Genomic DNA, 19,845 nt, shown 5'->3' with positions numbered 1-19,845 from the left:
CAGTGATTTGGAGGGCTGGGAAAACGCATGAACTCATAATTTCAGAGCAAGTAGAACTAGTATTTACAGTTTTCTTTCTCGAAATTGGCCTGGGACAACTCAAACAGTCTACACATGTATTGCCATGGTACTTGCTTTGATGCTCTGAATGCCTCAGAAATGTGTTCAATATCATGATTTGTGGGTCCTCTAAAAGGTTTTGTTGTTAACATGCAAGCAAACAGCACTAAACAATATTATCTAAACTATGGCTGCCAAGTATTGGATCTTCATAATGAAACCAAATTACAAAACACTGCCTTGTAGAGCTATACAAAAGATATAAAATTAAAATAAAAAATGTCAACCAGCCTTAAATATTCCAATTCTCCTACAGTGCAGTTTCTATATCTTTATCACTACTGAATGTTTTAAGGAGAAAGTTAATAAAACAATCAAAATATTAGATAAAAATATTTAAATCTTTGGATCCTTTTATTCCATGGCCTTCATAAAAACACAAAAGTGGCCAGATTTTTCCCACTAAAGCTTAAAATATCAAAAAGATTCACTAGTAATTTATAATTAGCAATGAACTCTATACTGAGTCATCTGTGGGTCATAGGCCTAAGGACCAGTGTTGCCGTGTGTTATAGGCTACCAAAATAATTTCTAGCACTCTGAATCCTCTTGAAATATGATAGAATGAGTCAAGGTATCATGACTAAATTCCAGGCATAATAGGAAAAACAGGTTCATTGATGCCTTTTAAAGTCCTAAAAAAGAGGGGGAAGATTACTTATTTGAAAATACAGCTAAGTACATTCTCATCTGTGATTATTTACATTTGTATACTGAAAATATCGATTATCTGGACAGATCCTGTGATATGCCATTTGCTACAAAATGAAGTTCTTACAATGAGCATGAATAATTAATCCTTTTTAGATAATGAAAGAATGGATCAAATCTTCATTTATGTTCTAAACATTAAAAACAAAATCAAACATGTTAAGCCTGGAAAACTAAGAAAAAAAGACCCACCCATAATGCTGCTGCTCAGCACATCAACTTCTGCAAGGACACAGTATGTTTGCTGACTTTAAAATGTTTATTCTTTAAAAAATTAGTTGCTTTTTATACAGCTATACAAAGTTCTTAATGTTTCTTTGGCAATGGAATATAATGGAATTTTACAACTATATAAAAAAGTTACCTTTGCCTAAGAAACAGTATTTACTGTGTGTACATAGTTGACTGACAAAATTCTCTACCATCCAGCACCCTAATTAATTGATGAAATAAGCTACCTCATATTACAGGATTCCCCAAAAGAAAGGAGGAAAAAGATACACGCACACACACACACACGCGCGCGCACACACACAACCTTCTGTGGCTCAAAACACAGTATCACGGCCCTATCTGCAGGCAACTTGCAATTGCCAAATACAATTTAGTGATAAAAAAAAAAAACCTTTCAGTGATGAAAAAATACTTGTAAGTCCCACTGAAGTACTGCTTTAGTTTAACTATACATAAGAAATTACTTAACCTTCTGCTATTCCAAATATATTTAATGCTCATGTTTTAAGATGAGCCTTCCACCCCCAAAAGTAACTGCATTTTATTTTTGAAATTAAGCGGAAAAACAAACAAAAAACAAAAACCCAGTGCTGGTGACAAATGTACAGCGAATTCACTTCTTCGTTCTTCGCAAAGACTGAAATCAATGTTCAGGACCATGAAGAGCTAGAAATTCACCTATTTTCAGAGACTTGTTTGTAGACTATGCAGCAACTTTGTTGTCTTTCTAAAAAAGAAAAAAAAATTTAGCTCATGTTCCAAATTACTGGTGTATTATTTCTTTTTACTTTACTCAAGTTTATTTTAAATTATCTTTAAATATACTCCCTCCCTTTTACTTTCATAGAAAAACCTGTCTCACTGATTTCCACGAAACTCTTTTTATAATTTCCATACTCAGTAGTACCTCATTGTTGACTGCATCTTCCAGTCAGTAGTGGACTGGACTACTTCCAGCAGTGGTGAACCCCACCCCAAAATACAGGTGTACTTCCTCATCTTTGGTTGTTCTCCCTAATAATTTTTTAAAAGCAGTGATAGGACTTAAACCCTCAACTCAGTAGTCAAACTCATCAAATACAACTGTCAACATACTTTGAAGCAAGTTTCATAAAATCCCCAAGTCTTTGATGTCTTTACTAAGCAATAAAATAGTCAGTATAACATTTCTCTCCAAAATTTCATGCCAGGAGGAAACAATGGTTTAAAAATCAATTTTACAAGGATAACTCTTAAATCTGAAATAAGTTCTGAAAAGTGGAAGGCTGACTGGGGAATTTTTAAAAAGTAACCAGTGAGAAAGCAATACAAATCTCAAGATTTCCAGCAAGACTGACCCTAAACTAAAGGCCCGTACAAAGGGTTGGAGCCAAGGGCTTTTATTTTCCTCTAGACCAGCTGCTACCATATACCTGGTTTTTACTGCTGATTCTCACCCCAACTGTTAGAAACAGACATTTCCTAGGTGAGACTTAACTTCATCTGTGTATACAACACCAAAACATTTGCACCCCGTTATTAAATTGAAATACATATGGTATGGCATAAGTTGACAGCAATGAGCTAAAAGATGAACCTGCTGTCTCCCACAAAGCCAACCTCACACCTCCCAAAGTATTTGTTTTTTTTACCTTTCAGAAAGCAGTACGATCAATCCAGACCTTTTAGGGTCCAAAAGCTGTGGTTTTCTGAAAGGTAAAAAAAAAAAAAAAAAAAAAAGAGAAAGAGACAGGGAGACAGGAGAGAGAAAGGAGAAAATGAAAGGGGGAGAGGAGAGAGAGCATTATGCTGAGTCATTCAGACACCTTGTTGTCTTTGGACCCCATCTGAGGAAATACAGATGGGATCTTTATAACCCACCATGGTGGCTTAACCTCCCTGACAGCAGCGTGTAAAACAGGAGCTGGTTACATTATTATTGCTAGTCCTGATCTCCATTCTCACCTCAAAAAAAAATGGGGGCGGGGAATACCATGCAACCAAACTTACCATAAGGTTATTATTTCTTTTTTTTTGGAGACGGAATCTCGCTCTGTCGCCCAGGCTGGAGTGCAGTGGCGCAATCTCGGCTCACTGCAAGCTCCGCCTCCCGGGTTCACGCCATTCTCCTGCCTCAGCCTCTCCGAGTAGCTGGGACTACAGGCGCCTGCCACCACGCCCGGCTAATTTTTTGTATTTTTAGTAGAGACGGGGTTTCACCGTGGTCTCAATCTCCTGACCTCATGATCCGCCCGCCTCGGCCTCCCAAAGTGCTGGGATTACAAGCGTGAGCCACCGTGCCCGGCCAAGGTTATTATTTCTTTCTTTTCTTTTTTTTTTTTGAGACAGGTCTCGCTCTGTCACCCAGGCTGGAGTGCAGTGGTGCGATCATGGCTCATTACAGCTTTGACCTCTCAGGTTCAAGTGATCCTCCCGCCTTAGCCTCCTGAGTAGCTGGGACTACAGGCATGTGCCACCACTCCAGCTAATTTTTAAACTTTGTTATAGAGATAGGGACTCCTTATGTTGCCCATGCTGACCTTGAATTCCTGGGCTTAAGCAATCCTGCCCTGGCCTCCCAAAGTGCTGGTATTACACATGTAAACCATTGCACTGGCCTATATTTACAACATTACTCTTAAGGAAAATCAGGCCACAAGTCAAGAGAGTGAGTTTTGGATTTGTTAGCTTGCACCTCAATCATGACAATTAACTTCTTGGGGTCCTTAGTTTCCTTATCATCTAATGTGAGTGTGGTAGCGGAGAGATTCTAGTTTGGCTGATTCTTTTAAGGATTCTAAAACTTGATGATTTTATCTTTACCCATGTTTTCATTAAACAACCAAGCTCGTTTATGCTTACCCCCAAACCACAATGACTCCTGCTAATATAGCACAAAAAATAAAGCCAACTCATTTCATGAAGGCTGCGGAAAATGTCATCCATGTCTATCTCTGGGAGGAAGTGTTAGATGTTTCAGATACGAGTTTAATCTTCAGTGGTAAATCTCCTTTATCTAACAGTGATCACTCACCATTTTCTACCTTTAAAGGTGCCAGGTGAAATGATTTTATGATTTAGGAGGTGTAGGGCTGCTGGGTTCGGGGCTCTAGTGGCAGATGAAAGGATTATTCAACTCTGGAATGAACAATCAACGGCTAGCTACACTGACAGACCTTTGGCCTCACTGAAGGCTGGAGTGGCAAATTCCTCATCAACATGATAAGCAATTACTTCAAGCCCACTATGGCTCCATGTTGAGCTGAGTGTTGTGGTGGGAAGAAAAGTAGAATACATATTCACTAAAGCCAAGAGGTTCTTATCTAGCTGGTGATGCAGAACAAAACTAAATACAAAAAATAGCGAATGTGAGCGTATTTAAAAATGTGTGCCAAAGAAAGCAGACAGCCACAGGTCAGAAGAGGAGGAAATCAGTGTAGGAAGAAAGAGAAGACAGAGCAAAACTTGGGCAAGGCTGTAAAGGATAAGTCAAAGCGGGGACCTGACTTTTAGCTATGTCTGTCTCCCACCAAAATGTAAACATCAAAAGTGCTGGGCCTACATCAGTCAGCACCAATGCTCAACATAGTGCCTGGAATACCTGAAGAATTCTGTATATTTGGTAAATGGATGGGGATGGAGTTGGAATCAAGCACAATGTGTATGTGAGATAACCATGAGGCAGCTTGCTTGAATCAGACAGGTTAAAGGGTAATGAGGAATGAGGCCAGCTATATCAAGTGGGATCCTCACGCAGTTAAGAAAAGCAGGGACTGCAACGTCAGAACTGAGCCTCCTAAACACTGGGCCATGCCTGAGGGTTTGCTGAGTCCATCACTCCTGGAAACACCTAAGCAGAAGATGGACTATCTGTGAAGGATACAGGAGCGTAGACAAAGATGCATGGAGGTAACTACGACAATGCATTTTCAATTCTGCAATATACGTGATAGGAGTTTTACAAAAGGCTCAAAATGATAAACAGCATGACATGGTTGTCAAAAAAATGTTTGTACTAGTAAGCACATGGGGCACACAGTTACTGCATGGAAGGTTTGTTTTTTCCTTTTTTTGAGACGGAGTCTTGCTCTGTCGCCCAGGCTGGAGTGCAGTGGCGTGATCTCAGCTCACTGCTACCTCTGCCTCCCAGGTTCAACGATTCTCCTGCCTCAGCCTCCTGAGTAGCTGGTATTACAAGCACGTGCCACCATGCCCGGCTAATTTTCTTTATATTTTTGGTAGAGACGGGGTTTCACCATGTTAGCCAGGCTGGTCTCAAACTCCTGATCTCAGGTGATCCACCCACCTCGGCCTCCCAAAGTGCTGGGATTATAGGTGTGAGCCACCACGTCAAGCCGAGACTGTAACAATTAGAACATACCTGGGGTGGGATGGATGCCCTTGGGAAGAGTAAGCTCCCAGCCCCTATAAGAAGGTTTATGTTTTAACCAGGTCAGACCTCTCAGATGTTTTCCAACGCTGAAAGTTTAATGATCTTTAAAAGGTGTATTTCAGAATAAATGGTACAACTCTTTATCCACAAATGTCAAAACTAAGGGTCTGAAAGGTCATACTAGTAACTACTGCTATTATTCTCATCTGGATCCAAGTCTAATTTAAACGTACTTTTTCTCAGACCAAGCTGACTCAGTGTGGTCTTCAACAAGGAGTTGTCATAGGTTGTTCAAAATGTAGCTGATCTGCCTTAAAGTGGGGTAAAGAGAGATGAAGGTCTGAAGCCCAACTGGTGGGTTATCATGGTAGTTGACAGGGACATCTCAAAGGAATAAATGGCACAGGCCACAATCATGGATACCTCTAGTGCCTGGGCAGTATACCATGAGCCAACATGGAACACCGGGAGGAGGCAGAGCTGAGATGACTGGAGAGAAGGAAGATGACAAGATCAGTCTGAGGAAGTTTAAGCTGACAGCAGGACAGTGAAGATAGAGATGCAGTGCAGAAACATATACGGTCCAGGACAGGCTTACAAAAGGGAGGATGGAACAAGCACCGTGGCACACCTATAAACCCAGCACTTTGGGAAGCTGAGAGGAGAGGATTGCTTAAGCCCAGGAGTTCAAGACCAGCCTGGACAACATAGTGAGAGTGGGACCCTGTGTCTACAAAAAAATTAAAAATTAGCTGGGCATGGTGGTACGTGCATGTAGTCCCAGCTACATAGGAGGCTGAGGTGGAAGGACTGCCTGAGCCTGGGAGGTTGAGGCTGCAGTGACTTATGATCATGCCATTGCACTCCAGTCTGAGTGACAGAGCAAGACCTTGACACACTCCACCCCCCCCCCAAAAAAGAATGAAGAGTATTAAAAAATTACAAAGAGTATAAATTGAAAACCTAGAAGAGTATTTTAAAGACTAGGAAGAAAGACCCCAAACTGGGTGGTTGGTCAGCGTCAAATATTGCAGAGGAGATAATGGCAAATAAAATATTTGTGAAAATACTACTGCTGAATTCTGTAAGCAAGGTGTCACTGGCAAACTTAAGGGCAGTAACAGTGATAAGCAAGGGCTATTCTGGAGTTCCTAAGACAGATTCTCCTAGCTGGGAAGGTGATTTTGCAAGTCAGAAGTCCTCCAACTGCATAAGGCCATCAATGGCTGGATGGCATAAGCTGGTGACTTGAGTATAATTTTTGGCAGTCTTGGCTGTGATGGCACAATATCAAAGGCATCAAAATCAACAGAGTAGGTCCAAAAGCCACTAATACTGATCTCTTTCCAGAGAGATCTCAACAATGGCCAGTTTTAAGTACTGGGCAATGGAAGTCCTGCTAACAGGTCTGTTTCCAGCTGCCTGTTGCTATTACAAGTGGAGCTCTTTACAAGATTTTGATCCTTTCTGTTATAGCCTTTCCTCTCCACTACTTCTAAAATCAATAAACTAAGATAGTTTACTGTTAACTGAGATAGTTACTATGCTGACTTAATTTACAGACACCTGTCAAAAGCTAAATTATACACATAAGGCTACTATACAGAGTTATAGAATTCTCTAGCAGTAGTTTCTGAAGGCCAATATATCCAAACATTTTCAAGTTCATGGTGAAAGGAGAAAACCAGGGAAAATGTAGTGAATTTTCCACAAAACCAAATTAAGAGTAGTGACTCAGGAACCAACTTGCTGGGCTCAACACCCAACACCATCACTTACTAGCTATGTGACCTTTCACAAGTTACTTAATATCTCTATACCCATTTCCTCACTTGTAAGATGGGGATAATAATAGAACCTACCTCACAGAGTTGATGTGCGGTTTAAATAATATGTAAAAAATATTTAAAACAACGTCTGGTACTTGGTAAATACTATATAAATGTTAACTGCTATTAAATGTTAAAGCTTGCCCTTCCATTCTGGGAGTATGTGCTTCCTAGATAGACTCTTTTGGTGTTAAAAGTATATTCTGTTAACATGAAATAAAGGTGATACTATACTGTCTTTTTTTGTATAGTGTCTTTATATACACATCTGAATCATGTATATCCTCTACTGAAAAGTCAAAATGGAAGTTATTCTAATGTCCTCAACACAATTCACCCAAAACAAAAATAAGTAAAAATGTTTTGAGTCTTGTAAAATGCATGTCAACCCCAAAGAATTTATTAACAATAACACTTACCCTATATTCAAAATCTGCAAACTCCCGGCCCCCACGACCTCCTCTGAATCCTCCGCGAAATCCTCGAGGGGCAGTGAAGGTACCACCTCTGCCACCACCACGCCCTCTGCCACCACGGAAACCAAGACCTCCTCTGCCTCTGTATCCCCCACGGCCACGGTTTGGACGAAGTGGGATTCCAAATGTTTCAGCATTTAATCTTCTTTCTTCAGCCCAGGTTGGTCTCCGTTCTCTATTATAAAAGCAAATAATCTTCAGCATATCAGGTTTAAAAGAATATCTCTCAGCCAAAATATGCAGTGCTACTCCCAGATTAAGCCTAAGTAATTACTAAAGCTAATTAGAAGTAAGCATCTTGGCCAGGCGCGGTGGCTCATGCCTCTAATCCCAGCACTTTGGGAGGCCGAGGGGGCAGATCGCCTGAGGTCAGGAGTTCGAGACCAGCCTGGCAAAAATGATGAAACTCGGTCTCTACCAAAAATACAAAAAATAGCTGGGCGTGATGGCAGGCGCCTGTAATCCCAGCTACTTGGGAGGCTGAGGCAGGATAATCACTTGAACCTGGGAGGTGGAGGTTGCAGTGAGTCGAGATTGCGCCACTGCACTCCAGTCTGGGTGACAAGAACGAAGCTCCGTCTCAAAAAAAAAAAAAAAAAAAAAAAAAGCATCTAAGTTATCACGAATTGCTCATGGCATATGAGTTCAATGTGTTCCTATAATATTCTGTTAAACTTCATGTCAACACATGACTGACATTAGTTTCTTGCAAATAAACCTGATAAACACAGTAACAGCTCCAAAATAATGGAAATTCAGATAAAATGAGATTGGTAATTGACTTCGCTTTCCACTCAGCCCCCAAAGGAAAAGAAGGTAAAGTCAGACAGGGAGGCCTTGTCTTGGGAAGCTAGGAGATGGAAAGTGGGCCCTTAGGTCCCCATTATGTTGCTGGCCCAATCGCTGGACCCGATACCAATTAACCCAAGAAGTATCTGAATTATTGCTGCTGTCGTCCAGCCAATCGTGGGACTCAGAATTATGTCCACCCATGTTTATACTGAAGCAAACAACTGCCACCAGAGGGCACCAAACTTCAGCCAGGACAAGGACAAGGACAATCCGGATTGGGCAGGAGAACCTCTAGAACTGTTAGTTCCTCACACTGGGTCCTTTAATTAACCTCTCAATAATTTGCCAATTTTCTGGACCCACATTTACTACAATCTGGCAGTTTTATGGTATCAGCAAACTTCAAAGTAGATTAGCACTTCGGTTCTGGCTTCATTTGAACTGTAACATAGAGGGGTGAAAAAAAGTCCTACTTAGACATTACCTAAATGCTTAATTGCTAATATTCAAATATGAATATATCCTTAAACAAAAGTACATGATTATTTCTTTTGAATGAATAATTTAGAACTTTAGTATATATTTTCTTTTAGCAAAATAAAACATTAAAAAATCAATTATGGCCAGGTGTGGTGGCTCATGCCTGTAATCCTAGTACTTTGGGAGGCTGGTCTTGAGGCCAGGAGTTCACAATTAGCCTGGGCAACATAGTGAGACCCCATCTCTACAAAAAAATGAAAAAAATTAGCTGGGTGGGTGGTGTGCAACTGTAGTCCCCTCTACTGAGGCTGAGATGGGAGGATTGCTTGAGCTCAGGAGTTTGAGGCTACAGTGAGCTGTGACTGCACTGCTGCACTCCAGCCTGAGTAACAGAGTAAGACTGTCTCGAAACAAAACAAAACAATTATGGTAGTATTCATTAAACCTCGTGAATTTACATGAAACCATTTTACACTTCAATCAATATCATAAGAGCAAAAGAACAACTTTAAAGACTGTACCTATTGTCATCACAAGAAATATTATCAAAGAAGGATTTAGTTTTGTCATAATAGCAATTAGGTCCAAGTGGATCTTCTTCATCAGCATTTCCTTCACTGTTTTGGGTATCAACTCCTGAGTCTCCTTTATCTTCACCATTTACAGGCTTCTCCTGTTTCTCAAGTTTATCTTCTAAGGACAAACAAAAGCACATATCATAAAAGTCAAGACAGCTAACCTGAATTACATAAAAACACCTAATCTAAGAAACATCCATAATTCACAGATCAAATAAGATTATTTTCTGAATAGAAAAATCAAAGCTTACCTTTTAATTTAAGTTTATTATGAAACTCTCTGTCAATCTCTTCCTTGTTGAATTGTGCATTTGCACTTTCAAAGTCAAAGTCTTTCTCAAATTTCATTGGCCCATCTCGCCGAATACCAAATCTTCCCCTGCCACCCCGATGACCCCCACGCCCTCTCCTTGGAGCTGAAGGAGCACCTGGAGCTATGATAATAAAGAATATATACAAAGGACATTCAATATGTAATAGCTGGTTTAGCACAGATGTTGCTATTGTGCTCTTTAGATTCAACAGTCAACAACAGAAATGCTTACAGGTCTCTATTTTATTGTATTTGTATTTTTTATACAAAATAAAAAATTAAGTTTCACTAATATTTAATATGTAGACTGAGAATAGCTCACACAAAATTTCTAAACATTTGTATTTATGGAGTCCACACTCACATGTGTTACTGACAGAGTATATAGCCAGGCAAGTGTGGAGACTTCTGCACTAAATTAATGTATGCTCCTTGAGGGCAGGGGCTTTGTTTTCCTTACTGCTATATCCCCAACACCGGCAAACTGAAGTGCCAGACACATAGTGGATTCTCAAAATGCAGAAAGCCTTTTATGGAAAGAATAACAGGAACCAAGATTTATAGTAAGAAAAATAAACACTAATCGGCACAAATTGCAAGAAAATAGGTGTTATTTCCACATCACAGATAAAAAACAGACAAGTACCAATCCTTACTGACTCCGAACACTTCCTACTCCATCTTTACTGTGTCTCTCTAGATGGCTCTATATTATTCAAGCCTTCCTGTATCTATATATTCTCTCTCCTCTATAACACAGTAAAATTTCAGCCAATCATAAGAGACATGATAAAGCAATAGAAAGTAGCATAATTTATAGTGAAAAACGTGGGAACCCAAATATCCAACACAAGAAAAATGACTAACAAGAAAAAAAACAGAGGAAGAATATTTGATGTTAACTGACAAACGCAGAGCAGAAAGCAGTATGAGTTTAATGATCACAATTGCGTGAAATGCTCCACACATACTGACAAGGATGAGAAGTGACTACAGGGTAACAGACAGGTTTGTGCTGTTTGCTGAGGTTTGGCAAACTGCCTAGGTTTGAGAAAACAAACCACAAAACCCCACAGCAGCATATCCAGACATAAATCTAGATAAGTAGGATATTTAAAACATTCACCTCTACTATTAAAAATGCCTCAGCCACAAGCCAGAATTACATCATGATCCTTCTGTCTTAAAAAAAAAATGTTTTGGGGCCGGGCGCGGTGGCTCACGCCTGTAACCCCAGCACTTTGGGAGGCCAGGGCGGGCAGATCACGAGGTCAGGAGCTCGAGACGAGCCGACCAACACGGTGAAACGCCATCTCTACTAAAAATACAGAAACATTAGCCAGGCGTGGTGGCTCGTGCCTGTAATCCCACCTACCCAGGAGGCTGAGGCAGGAGAATGGCTTGAACCTGGGAGGCGAAGGCTGCAGTGAGCAGAGATCGCACCACTATACTCTAGCCTGGGCGACAGAGCGAGATTCTGTCTCCAGGAAAAAAAAAAAAAGGTTTTGGGTATAGACGTCTGTCTGTAAAATCTACAAAAAAAATCTGGAAGAATATTCACTGTTCTGTTAATGAACCCCTTTGGTGGGGTTAGTTTTGAAGGGCAATGAAAGATAGTATGGCAGTTACTTTATTTTGGGAGGGGAGCTCTCTCTTTTTCTGAATAAAAAAGGTAAAATATAATGAGTCAAATGAAACAAAATTCTGTATTCCATGGCATATGTAGTCCCAGCTACTCAGGAGGGTGAGGCAGAAGAATGGCCTGAACCTGGGAGGTGGAGGTTGCAGTGAGCTGAGATCGCGCCACTGCACTCCAGCCTGGGCGACAGAGGTTGACTCTGTTTCAAAAAAAAAAAAAAAAAAAAATAAGGATATAAAAATATATATATATAAATGTAGAGGAGAAATAAGAGTATATATACATCTAAAAATATCATATCTAGGTTTCTAAAATTAAGTGGAAGATCATTTTTCAATCATTTTCTAAATAAGGTAGATTATACATTCCCTTTTTAATTTAGAAGAGTTGTAAAATTATAATTTATTTTCCATTAATAAATTTGAAAATATTAATAAAATGAATGATTTTAGAATGTTATATATTACAAAACAGATAAAGAAAATATAAAACCTTATTAAATCAATAATCATAAAAGAAAACTACAGCTCTTAAACAACTGATTCAAAAACAGGAGCTGGTCTTAATTTTTTTATTTTTTATTTTTGACGGACTCTCGCTCTGTCGCCCAGGCTGGAGTGCAGTGGTGCGATCTTGGCTCACTACAACCTTGCCTCCCGGGTTCAAGTGATTCTCCTGCCTCAGCCTCCCGAGCAGCTGGGCCTACAGGCGTGTGCCACCACACCCAGCTAATTTTTCTATTTTTAGTAGAGACAGGGTTTCACCATATGGCCAGGCTGGTCTCAAACTCCTGACCTCATGATCTGCCCGCCTCGGTGTCCCAAAGTGCTGAGATTACAGGTGTGAGCCACCGTGCCTGGCCTCTGGGCTTAATTTTAATGAGGAAACGTTTCAAACTTGTAACATAAAGAAAATTCCATTCCCAAAGGCATAGAAAACAATGAAAACCAATTTTATAATCCTAACTTGAAACTGACACAAAACATAAGAACCACAAAAGTAGAAGCCATAGGAAAATGTAAATATAAATGAACGAATCCTACTAGCAGGAAATACTCAAGAACATATTAAAAGATAACTGCCTGGCTGGGTGCAGTGGCTCACGCCTGTAATCCCAACACTTTGGGAGGCTGAGGTGGGTGGAAAATAAGGTCAGGAGTTTGAGGCCAGCCTGGCCAACATGGCAAAGCCCTGTCTCTACTAAAAATACAAAAATTAGCTGGGTATGGTGGCACGCGGCTGTAATCCCGGCTACTCGGGAGGCTGAGGCAGGAGAATTACTTGAACCCAGGAGGCGGAGGCTGCAGTGAGCCGAGATCACACCACTGCACTACAGCCTGGGCAACAAGCGTGAAACTCCATCTCAGAAAAAAAAGGCCTACCACTAAGTAGAATTTTTTTCCAGAAAAGTAAAATTTTTAAAAATCTTTTTATTTTAAAGTAATTATAGAAAAGAAAAATTGAAAAACTAGTTCAGAGTCGTCCTTTGTGCTCATCACCCAACTTCCCAAACTCCAACAGTCACATCTTATATAATTATGGTACATTATCAAAACCAAGAAACCGACACAGGCACAATCTAATTAACTAAACTACAGACCTTGCTCAGATGTCACCAGTTTGTACATGTACTCATTTTTTGGTATGTCTTTATGCATAGTTCTATGATGTTCTACCATATATAGATTTGCAAAACCACCATCACAATCAAGATAAAGGACTGTTCTGTCACCACAGTGACACTCCCCTGTGCTCCTCCTTTACAGTCACAACCCCCGCCTTTCATTTTTTTATAGTAATTATGTATCATACATTTAAAATGTTCTCCCTGTTGAGAAGCATAGGATATGACTTTCAGATCCAAGAACTTACCTACTTGTCTCTTGTTATCATTTCTGAGTTGCTCATTTTCTGGCCTTGAAACTTTGTGTACTTCAGCTACAGAAGAAGACATGCAAAGTGCCAAATCAACTCAGGGCACATCATCAAAAACTTCCATAGCTAGAAATGCAAACAAACAAACCAAAAAACCCAAAACAAAGCCTGTGCAATGCCCAAAAAACTATACCCACACCACCAACACTTTGAGTCAAATTTGAAAGACCAAACATTCTATCATGTTCAGTTTAATTTTCTGGGATCATTCATACGAAGTAAATCCTTCTAATGAAAATAAAGTGAGTGGAAAACATTGATTAGTCAATTAAGGAACAGTAAACAGCTAAAGTTCTACCTCGCCTGTGCTCCTGATTCTCTCCTGCCTTTTGGCTGGTAGATGGCAAAGGCCTGGTTGATACAGGACTCCTTCTCCCAACAGCTGCTGGAGCAGGTAAGTGGGCCGAGGCGGTCTGCACTGCTTGTTCCATGGTTGGGCTTTTTCTCAAAGGGTCTAACTGAGGGCTTGAGCGACCTAAAATGTAACCAAAAGATAAGAAACTACCCTATTGGGGATTTCAAAATAATCTAGACCCTAAATAAAATTGTCCAGAGTTTTATTTCTACCAATTCAAATCCTTAGCACAAATCTGAATTAATCCACTTATCAGACCAGATATTAAGAATGGTATCCTTAGTGGGCTTGTCATTAGGCTAAAAATAAAAAATAATAATAATAAAAAAAAACTTCAACAGCTTCAAAACAACTCCCTCCTCCTCACAATTTTATCTGTTATTTCTACTTAGTGGAAGAGTTTACATTAAAAAAAAAAAAATTGCTGCCTGGTACGAGATTCTCTAGAATTATCAAAGGTCATGTTGTAGTCAGGTCAAACTTAGGCTTTCGCCAATGACAACCGTAAGACTATGGTGACTTGTTTTAATTTTTCTTAGTACTGTCTGTAGATGACTAAAACAATACCTTTACATCTATCTACAGGTATTATCTCCATTAAATTTCTATTATAAGAAAGTAAATGGCCGGGCGCAGTGGCACATGCCTATAATCCTAGTCCTTTGGGAGGCTGAAGCAGGAGGATTGCTTGAGCCCAGGATTTCAAGACCAGCCTAGGCAACATGGTGAAACCCTGTCTCTACTGAAAATACAAAAATTAGCCAGGCGTGGTGGCACGTGCCTGTGTTCCCAGCTACTCAGGAGGCTGAGATGGAATAGCTTGAACCTGCGAGGCAGAGGCTGCAGTGAGCCGAGAACGTGCCACTGCACTCCAGCCTAGGTGACAGAGCGAGGCCCTGTCTCATAAATAAATAAATAAATAAAGTAAAAGAACTAGAAAGTTAGATAAGTGAAGTTCTTTAATGCTTTAGGGGCTTGGATAATTAAACATAAAAACTAAAAGGCCAGCAAAAAAACAAACAAAACCAAAAAACAAACAAACAAAAAACCCTTCAGATAATTACACGGTAGCCATACTCATTCCTTGTCTTTTAAAAGATCTCTTGGCAAGTTTTTGCTTAATATCGGGTTTGGCTGGGCGTGGGTGCCCACACCTATAATCCCAGCAATTTGGGAGGCTGAGGTGGGCAGATCGCTTGAGCTCAGGAGTTCGAGACCAGCCTGAACAAGATGGCGAAAGCCTGTCTCTACAAAAATATACAAAAATTAGCCAGATGTGGTGGCACATGCCTGTAACCCCAGCTACTCAGGGGGCTCAAGTGGGTGGATCGCTGGAGCCTGGGAGGCAGAGGTTGTAGTGAGCCAAGATTGGTCCACTGCATCCAGCCTGGGTGACAAAGCTAGACCCTGTCTCAAAAAAATACAAAAACAAAAGAGCCAAAACAAAAAATGGGGTTTGTACTTATAAATTATATTTTTCCTTTTATGAGGTCAGAGCCTGGTCACAGCATGAACTGAAGAATGTAACATCGGGTGCTCCCATCATGCTTTCTGTCCTGATAATGTTTGCTGTATATCTCTGCTTAGGCACTCACATCTGGTAATTATTCCAAAATATAATGCTTTGCTTAAAAAAATAATGCTCATTTCATGTAAAAAATCCCCCAAATATGCTGCAAATGTTACTGTCCATCTGTGCATATTTGCAGGCGTCAAACAACTGGTGAGTGCTGACAATGCATTATTATGTACTCAGATGATTCAGGGATAATTTATTAGTAATATTTCCCCAATTTATGATTATCTAAAGTATGCAATTACAAATGTGCAATACCATTTCAGCCATTAATGGCAAAGTTAGCCAAATAAATGATCATTTATCAAAACCCAGAAACCGACACAGGCACAATCTAATTAACATTTCAAAATTAAGTTACCACTAACAGAAGCATTGCAATTTTTCCACTGGATTATAATGGGAAATCATGGTTTATATAAGTTTGGCCTATGAAAAAACATTTTATAATCACTTATAAAACACATTTTGTTTTGTTTTTGTTTTTTAGAGACAGGGTAGGGTCTTGTTCTGTCGCTCTGGCTGGAGTGCAGTGGCGCAATCACAGCTCGCTGCAACTTCTAACTCCTGGGACCCAGTGATCTTCCTGCCTCAGCCTCTTCAGTAGCTAGGACTATAGGTGTGCGCTACCACACCTTGCTAATTTTTTTTATTTCACGTGTCTTCCTGAAAAAGTCTACTGCTACAGTTAATTTTATGGTACTACATTAAATCATCTTATAAGTTTATAAAACTTCTTTATCAAGGCTTTTGAGAAAAGATCCTATGGCTCACAAGTACTACAGAAGTACAAGCAATGGGGCAATCAGAACAAGTGCAGAAACATTTGCTGTGTACTTAAAAAGTCTTTTCACTATTAAGGCCTACTAATCATCATGATGCCAGTTTTGTCACAAACAGGGAAATATAGGTGATACTGTGATACTGGATACATTATTAGGAATAAATCCAGAAGTGATTTCTGCATAATAAAGAGACACTCCCTTGGGCTATCTTCACAATCTTATCACACTTAAAAGAAAATTCTAGGAATTTTAATTTTGTGAAATTCAGAAATTTTAGTTGATAAAACTTAAATGCAAACTCTTAGGACTTCTTTGTCATAGCTTTATGTAAATACACCTCTTTCTTTTAATAAACACATACTTCAAAATTTTTAACATTTTAATCTATTTAAAATGTATATATTTTTTGGTGCTCAGTATGAGGGAAAGAATCTAGAGTGACTTTCTCCAAATGATCAGGCAACATTATTAATTGGAACAGACAGCCTTCTCTCCACTAATTTAAAATAATACCTTTATCATCTACTAAATTCTTTTAAGATGAAGTCTTGCTCTGTTGCCTAGGCTAGTGTGCAGGGCCGCAATCACAGCTTGCTGCCACCTTGACCTCCTGGGCTCAAACAATCCTCTAGCTTCAGCCTCTTAAGTAGCTGATAGGCGCACACATCATGCCCAGCTAATTTTTAACGTTTTTAGAGACAGGGTCCTGCTACGTTGCCCAGGCTAGTCTCAAATCCCTGGCTTCTGTCTTGAACTCACAAAATGTTAGGGTTTCAGGCATGAACCACTGCACCCAGAATAAATTATTACTTACACTCGGATCTGTTTCTGACTGCCTATTGCATTCTATTCATCTCTTATTTTTTTTCCTGCATTGCTACATTTTATTATCATGTCAGTAAACCCATTACTTTTATTTTTCAAATATGTCCAGCCACACTTCCATGTTTATTTTAAAGATAATCTGTTTTACTAAATTCTCCTACTATTCTACTTGCATTGATTTTTAATTAATTTGCAATAAATTTGATAACTATGAGAAGTAAAGTCTTCTCAATACTGAATCTTTTTTTTTTTTTTTTTTTTGGGAGACAGGATCTCGGTTCTGTCCCCCAGGCTGGAGTGAGGTAGTGCAGTTAGGACTCACTGCAGCCTCGGCCTCCTGGGCTCATGTGATTCTCCTGTCTCAGCCTCTTGAGTAGCTAGGACCACAGGTGTCCATCATACTCTGCTTATTTTTAAAATTTTTTGGTAGAGATGAAGTTTCACTATGTTGCCCAGGCTGGTCTCAAACTCCTGGGCTCAAGTGATCGTCCTGGCTTTGCCTCCCTAAGTGCTGGTACTGTTCTTGTTCTTCTATCTAGGAATAAGATATGTTTCTTCCATTATATGCAACTTTTATGTCCCTCTCTTATATTATTTATCATAGAAGTTGGTTATATTTCTTAGTATGATCAACTTATTTCTTATTACATATTTTGTATACAATTTCTATTTTGCATTACTGTAATCATCTTTTCTCCTCATTACATAATCAATGGATTAGACTTTAGGACTATTAATTTTTTTTTTTTTGAAATGGAGTCTCGCTTTGTCGCCCAAGCTGGAGTGCAGTAGTGTGATCTTGGCTCACTACAACCTCTGCCTCCCAGGTTCAAGTGATTCTCCCACCTCAGCCTCCTGAGTAGCTGGGATTACAGGTGCACGCCACCAAGCCCGGCTAATTTTTGTATTTTTAGTAGAGATGGGGTTTCGCCATGTTGGTTGGCCAGGCTGGTCTCGAACGCCTGACCTCAGGCGATCCACCTGCCTTGGCCTCCCAAAGTGCTGGGATTACAGGCATGAGCCACCGTGCCCAGCCAGAACTATTGACTTTTGTATATTTAATTTACATTTTGCCTCTGCCTAATTTAAGTTCCTTATTAGTTCTCATTCTTCATGAATAATGCTAATTTCAATATTTATGCTTCTTTTTCATGTGTTCCTGATTTAACTAAAAATTCCAGAATAGGCCGGGCACTGTGGCTCATGCCTATAATCCCAGCACTTTGGGAGGCCGAGGTGGGTGGATTGCTTGAGCCCAGGAGTTCCAGACCAGCCTTGGCAACATGGCGAAATCCTGTTCCTACAAAACTAGCTGGTGGTGCTTGCTTATGATCTCAGCTAATTGGGAAGATGGCCTGAGCTCAGGAGGTGGAGGCTGCAGTAAGCCATGATCACACCACTACATTCCAGTCTGGGAGACAGAGCAGGACCCTATCTCAAAAACAAACAATCTTTAGAATGTTTAAAAATTAAGAAAGTAGGCTGGGCGCAGTGGCTCACGTCTACAATCTCAGCACTTTGGGAGGCCAAGGCAGGTGGATCACTTGAGGTCAGGAGTTTGAGACCAGCCTGGCCAACATCGCGAAACCACATCTCTATCAAAAATACAAAAAAATGAGCTGGGCATGGTGGCACATGCCTGTAATCCCAGCTACTTGGGAGGGTGAGGCAGGAGAATCGCTTGAACCTGGGAGATGGAGGTTGCAGTGAGCCGAGATTGTGCCACTGCACTCCAGTCTGGGTGACAGAGCAAGACTCCATCTTAAAAGAAAAAAAAAAAAAAAAGAAAAAAATTAAGCTAATCAATATGAGTAACAGTAAGAACTATTTCAAAATATCTTAACTGAAATACATAAGATTATGTTTAGCATTGAATTTTTACCCTTAATAGCTTTTTAAAATACTGTCTTGTGATTAGAGGTCTTTCTGAAATGACTTAACATTGCTTTACTTAAAAACAAAACAAAACAAAACAAAACAAAACAAAAACCATTCATATAAAGCAATGAGCCAAAAATACCCATTTCTAAAGTGGATAAAAATAGATAAGGAAAAGCCGAGCATGGTAGCACAAGGCTGTAGCCCCAGCTACTGGGGAAGCTAAGGTGGGAGGCTTGTTTGGGGCCAGGTGTCCAAGGCTGCAGTGCGCTATGATCACATCTGTGAATAGCCACTGCATTTCAGTTTGGGCAGCATAGTGAGACCCACCTCTTAAAAAAAAAAAAAAAAAAAAAAAAAAGAGCTGGGCCCAATGGCTCACGCCTGTAATCCCAATACTTTGGGGAGGCCAAGGCAAATGGACTGTTTGAGCCCAGGAGTTCGAGACCAGCCTGGGCAATATAGGGAAACCTCATCTCTAATAAGTAAATAAAAGAAAAATATTAAGAAAAAAGAAAGAAACAAAGATAAGAATAAAAGGTGTGGATAACCATTTAAAATTATGAGACTGGCTGGTTGAAGAGCAGAATTTTAAGAATAAGAAGCTTACTAAAATACAAATCCTCAGGCCTCAGGGATTCTGATGTGTAAGTCTCAGGATTTAAATTTTTAAGAAGCACCCCAGATGATTCAGTTGTGGGTGGCCTACACTGAGAACCACTACTCTCCATCCTGTGAGGATGTTAGGGAAAATGTAACAGCATAATACACAGTTTTTTTCAGATGATATTTCCAATTCATCTTGGATAGCTCAACTTTAATGGTGAGTCTGAGCCCAATTTGATATATTTAAGTGTTACATACAAGTTATATAATTGCTTTGCAAAAAAAGTCCAACTTAGAGAATGCTCAGCATTTCAGTTTCATGATCTAAGAACTGTAATAAG

At 39.8% G+C, this 19,845-nt stretch overlaps 1 protein-coding gene across 20 annotated transcripts in view; it reads right to left on the bottom strand.

Moving 5' to 3' along the window:
- Positions 1-1,071: 1,071 nt before the first annotated feature.
- Positions 1,072-19,845, bottom strand: part of LSM14A (LSM14A mRNA processing body assembly factor) — a 59,700-nt gene continuing 40,926 nt past the window's right edge. For 3 of the 20 annotated variants that reach the window (XM_055235981.2, XM_063614093.1, XM_055235985.2), the window contains 6 exons: positions 13,778-13,954; positions 13,417-13,482; positions 9,844-10,026; positions 9,536-9,707; positions 7,686-7,917; positions 1,072-1,792 (listed from right to left, as the gene is read on the bottom strand). In XM_055235981.2, coding sequence (XP_055091956.1) covers positions 1,769-1,792; positions 7,686-7,917; positions 9,536-9,707; positions 9,844-10,026; positions 13,417-13,482; positions 13,778-13,954 — 854 coding nt within the window. In that variant the 3' untranslated portion in view covers positions 1,072-1,768. Of the gene's footprint in view, positions 1,793-2,696; positions 2,754-7,685; positions 7,918-9,535; positions 9,708-9,843; positions 10,027-13,416; positions 13,483-13,777; positions 13,955-19,845 lie in introns of all 20 variants that reach the window. The other 17 variants (XM_063614092.1, XM_055235980.2, XM_055235989.2 and 14 more) reach the window with 15 other exon arrangements.

The sequence above is a fragment of the Symphalangus syndactylus genome, chromosome 13 (genome assembly GCF_028878055.3).
Source record: "Symphalangus syndactylus isolate Jambi chromosome 13, NHGRI_mSymSyn1-v2.1_pri, whole genome shotgun sequence".
Taxonomy (NCBI): Eukaryota; Metazoa; Chordata; class Mammalia; order Primates; family Hylobatidae; genus Symphalangus; species Symphalangus syndactylus.
The sequence above is the reverse complement of the archived record's forward strand: the minus strand, read 5'-3'. Positions and strand labels throughout refer to the sequence as shown.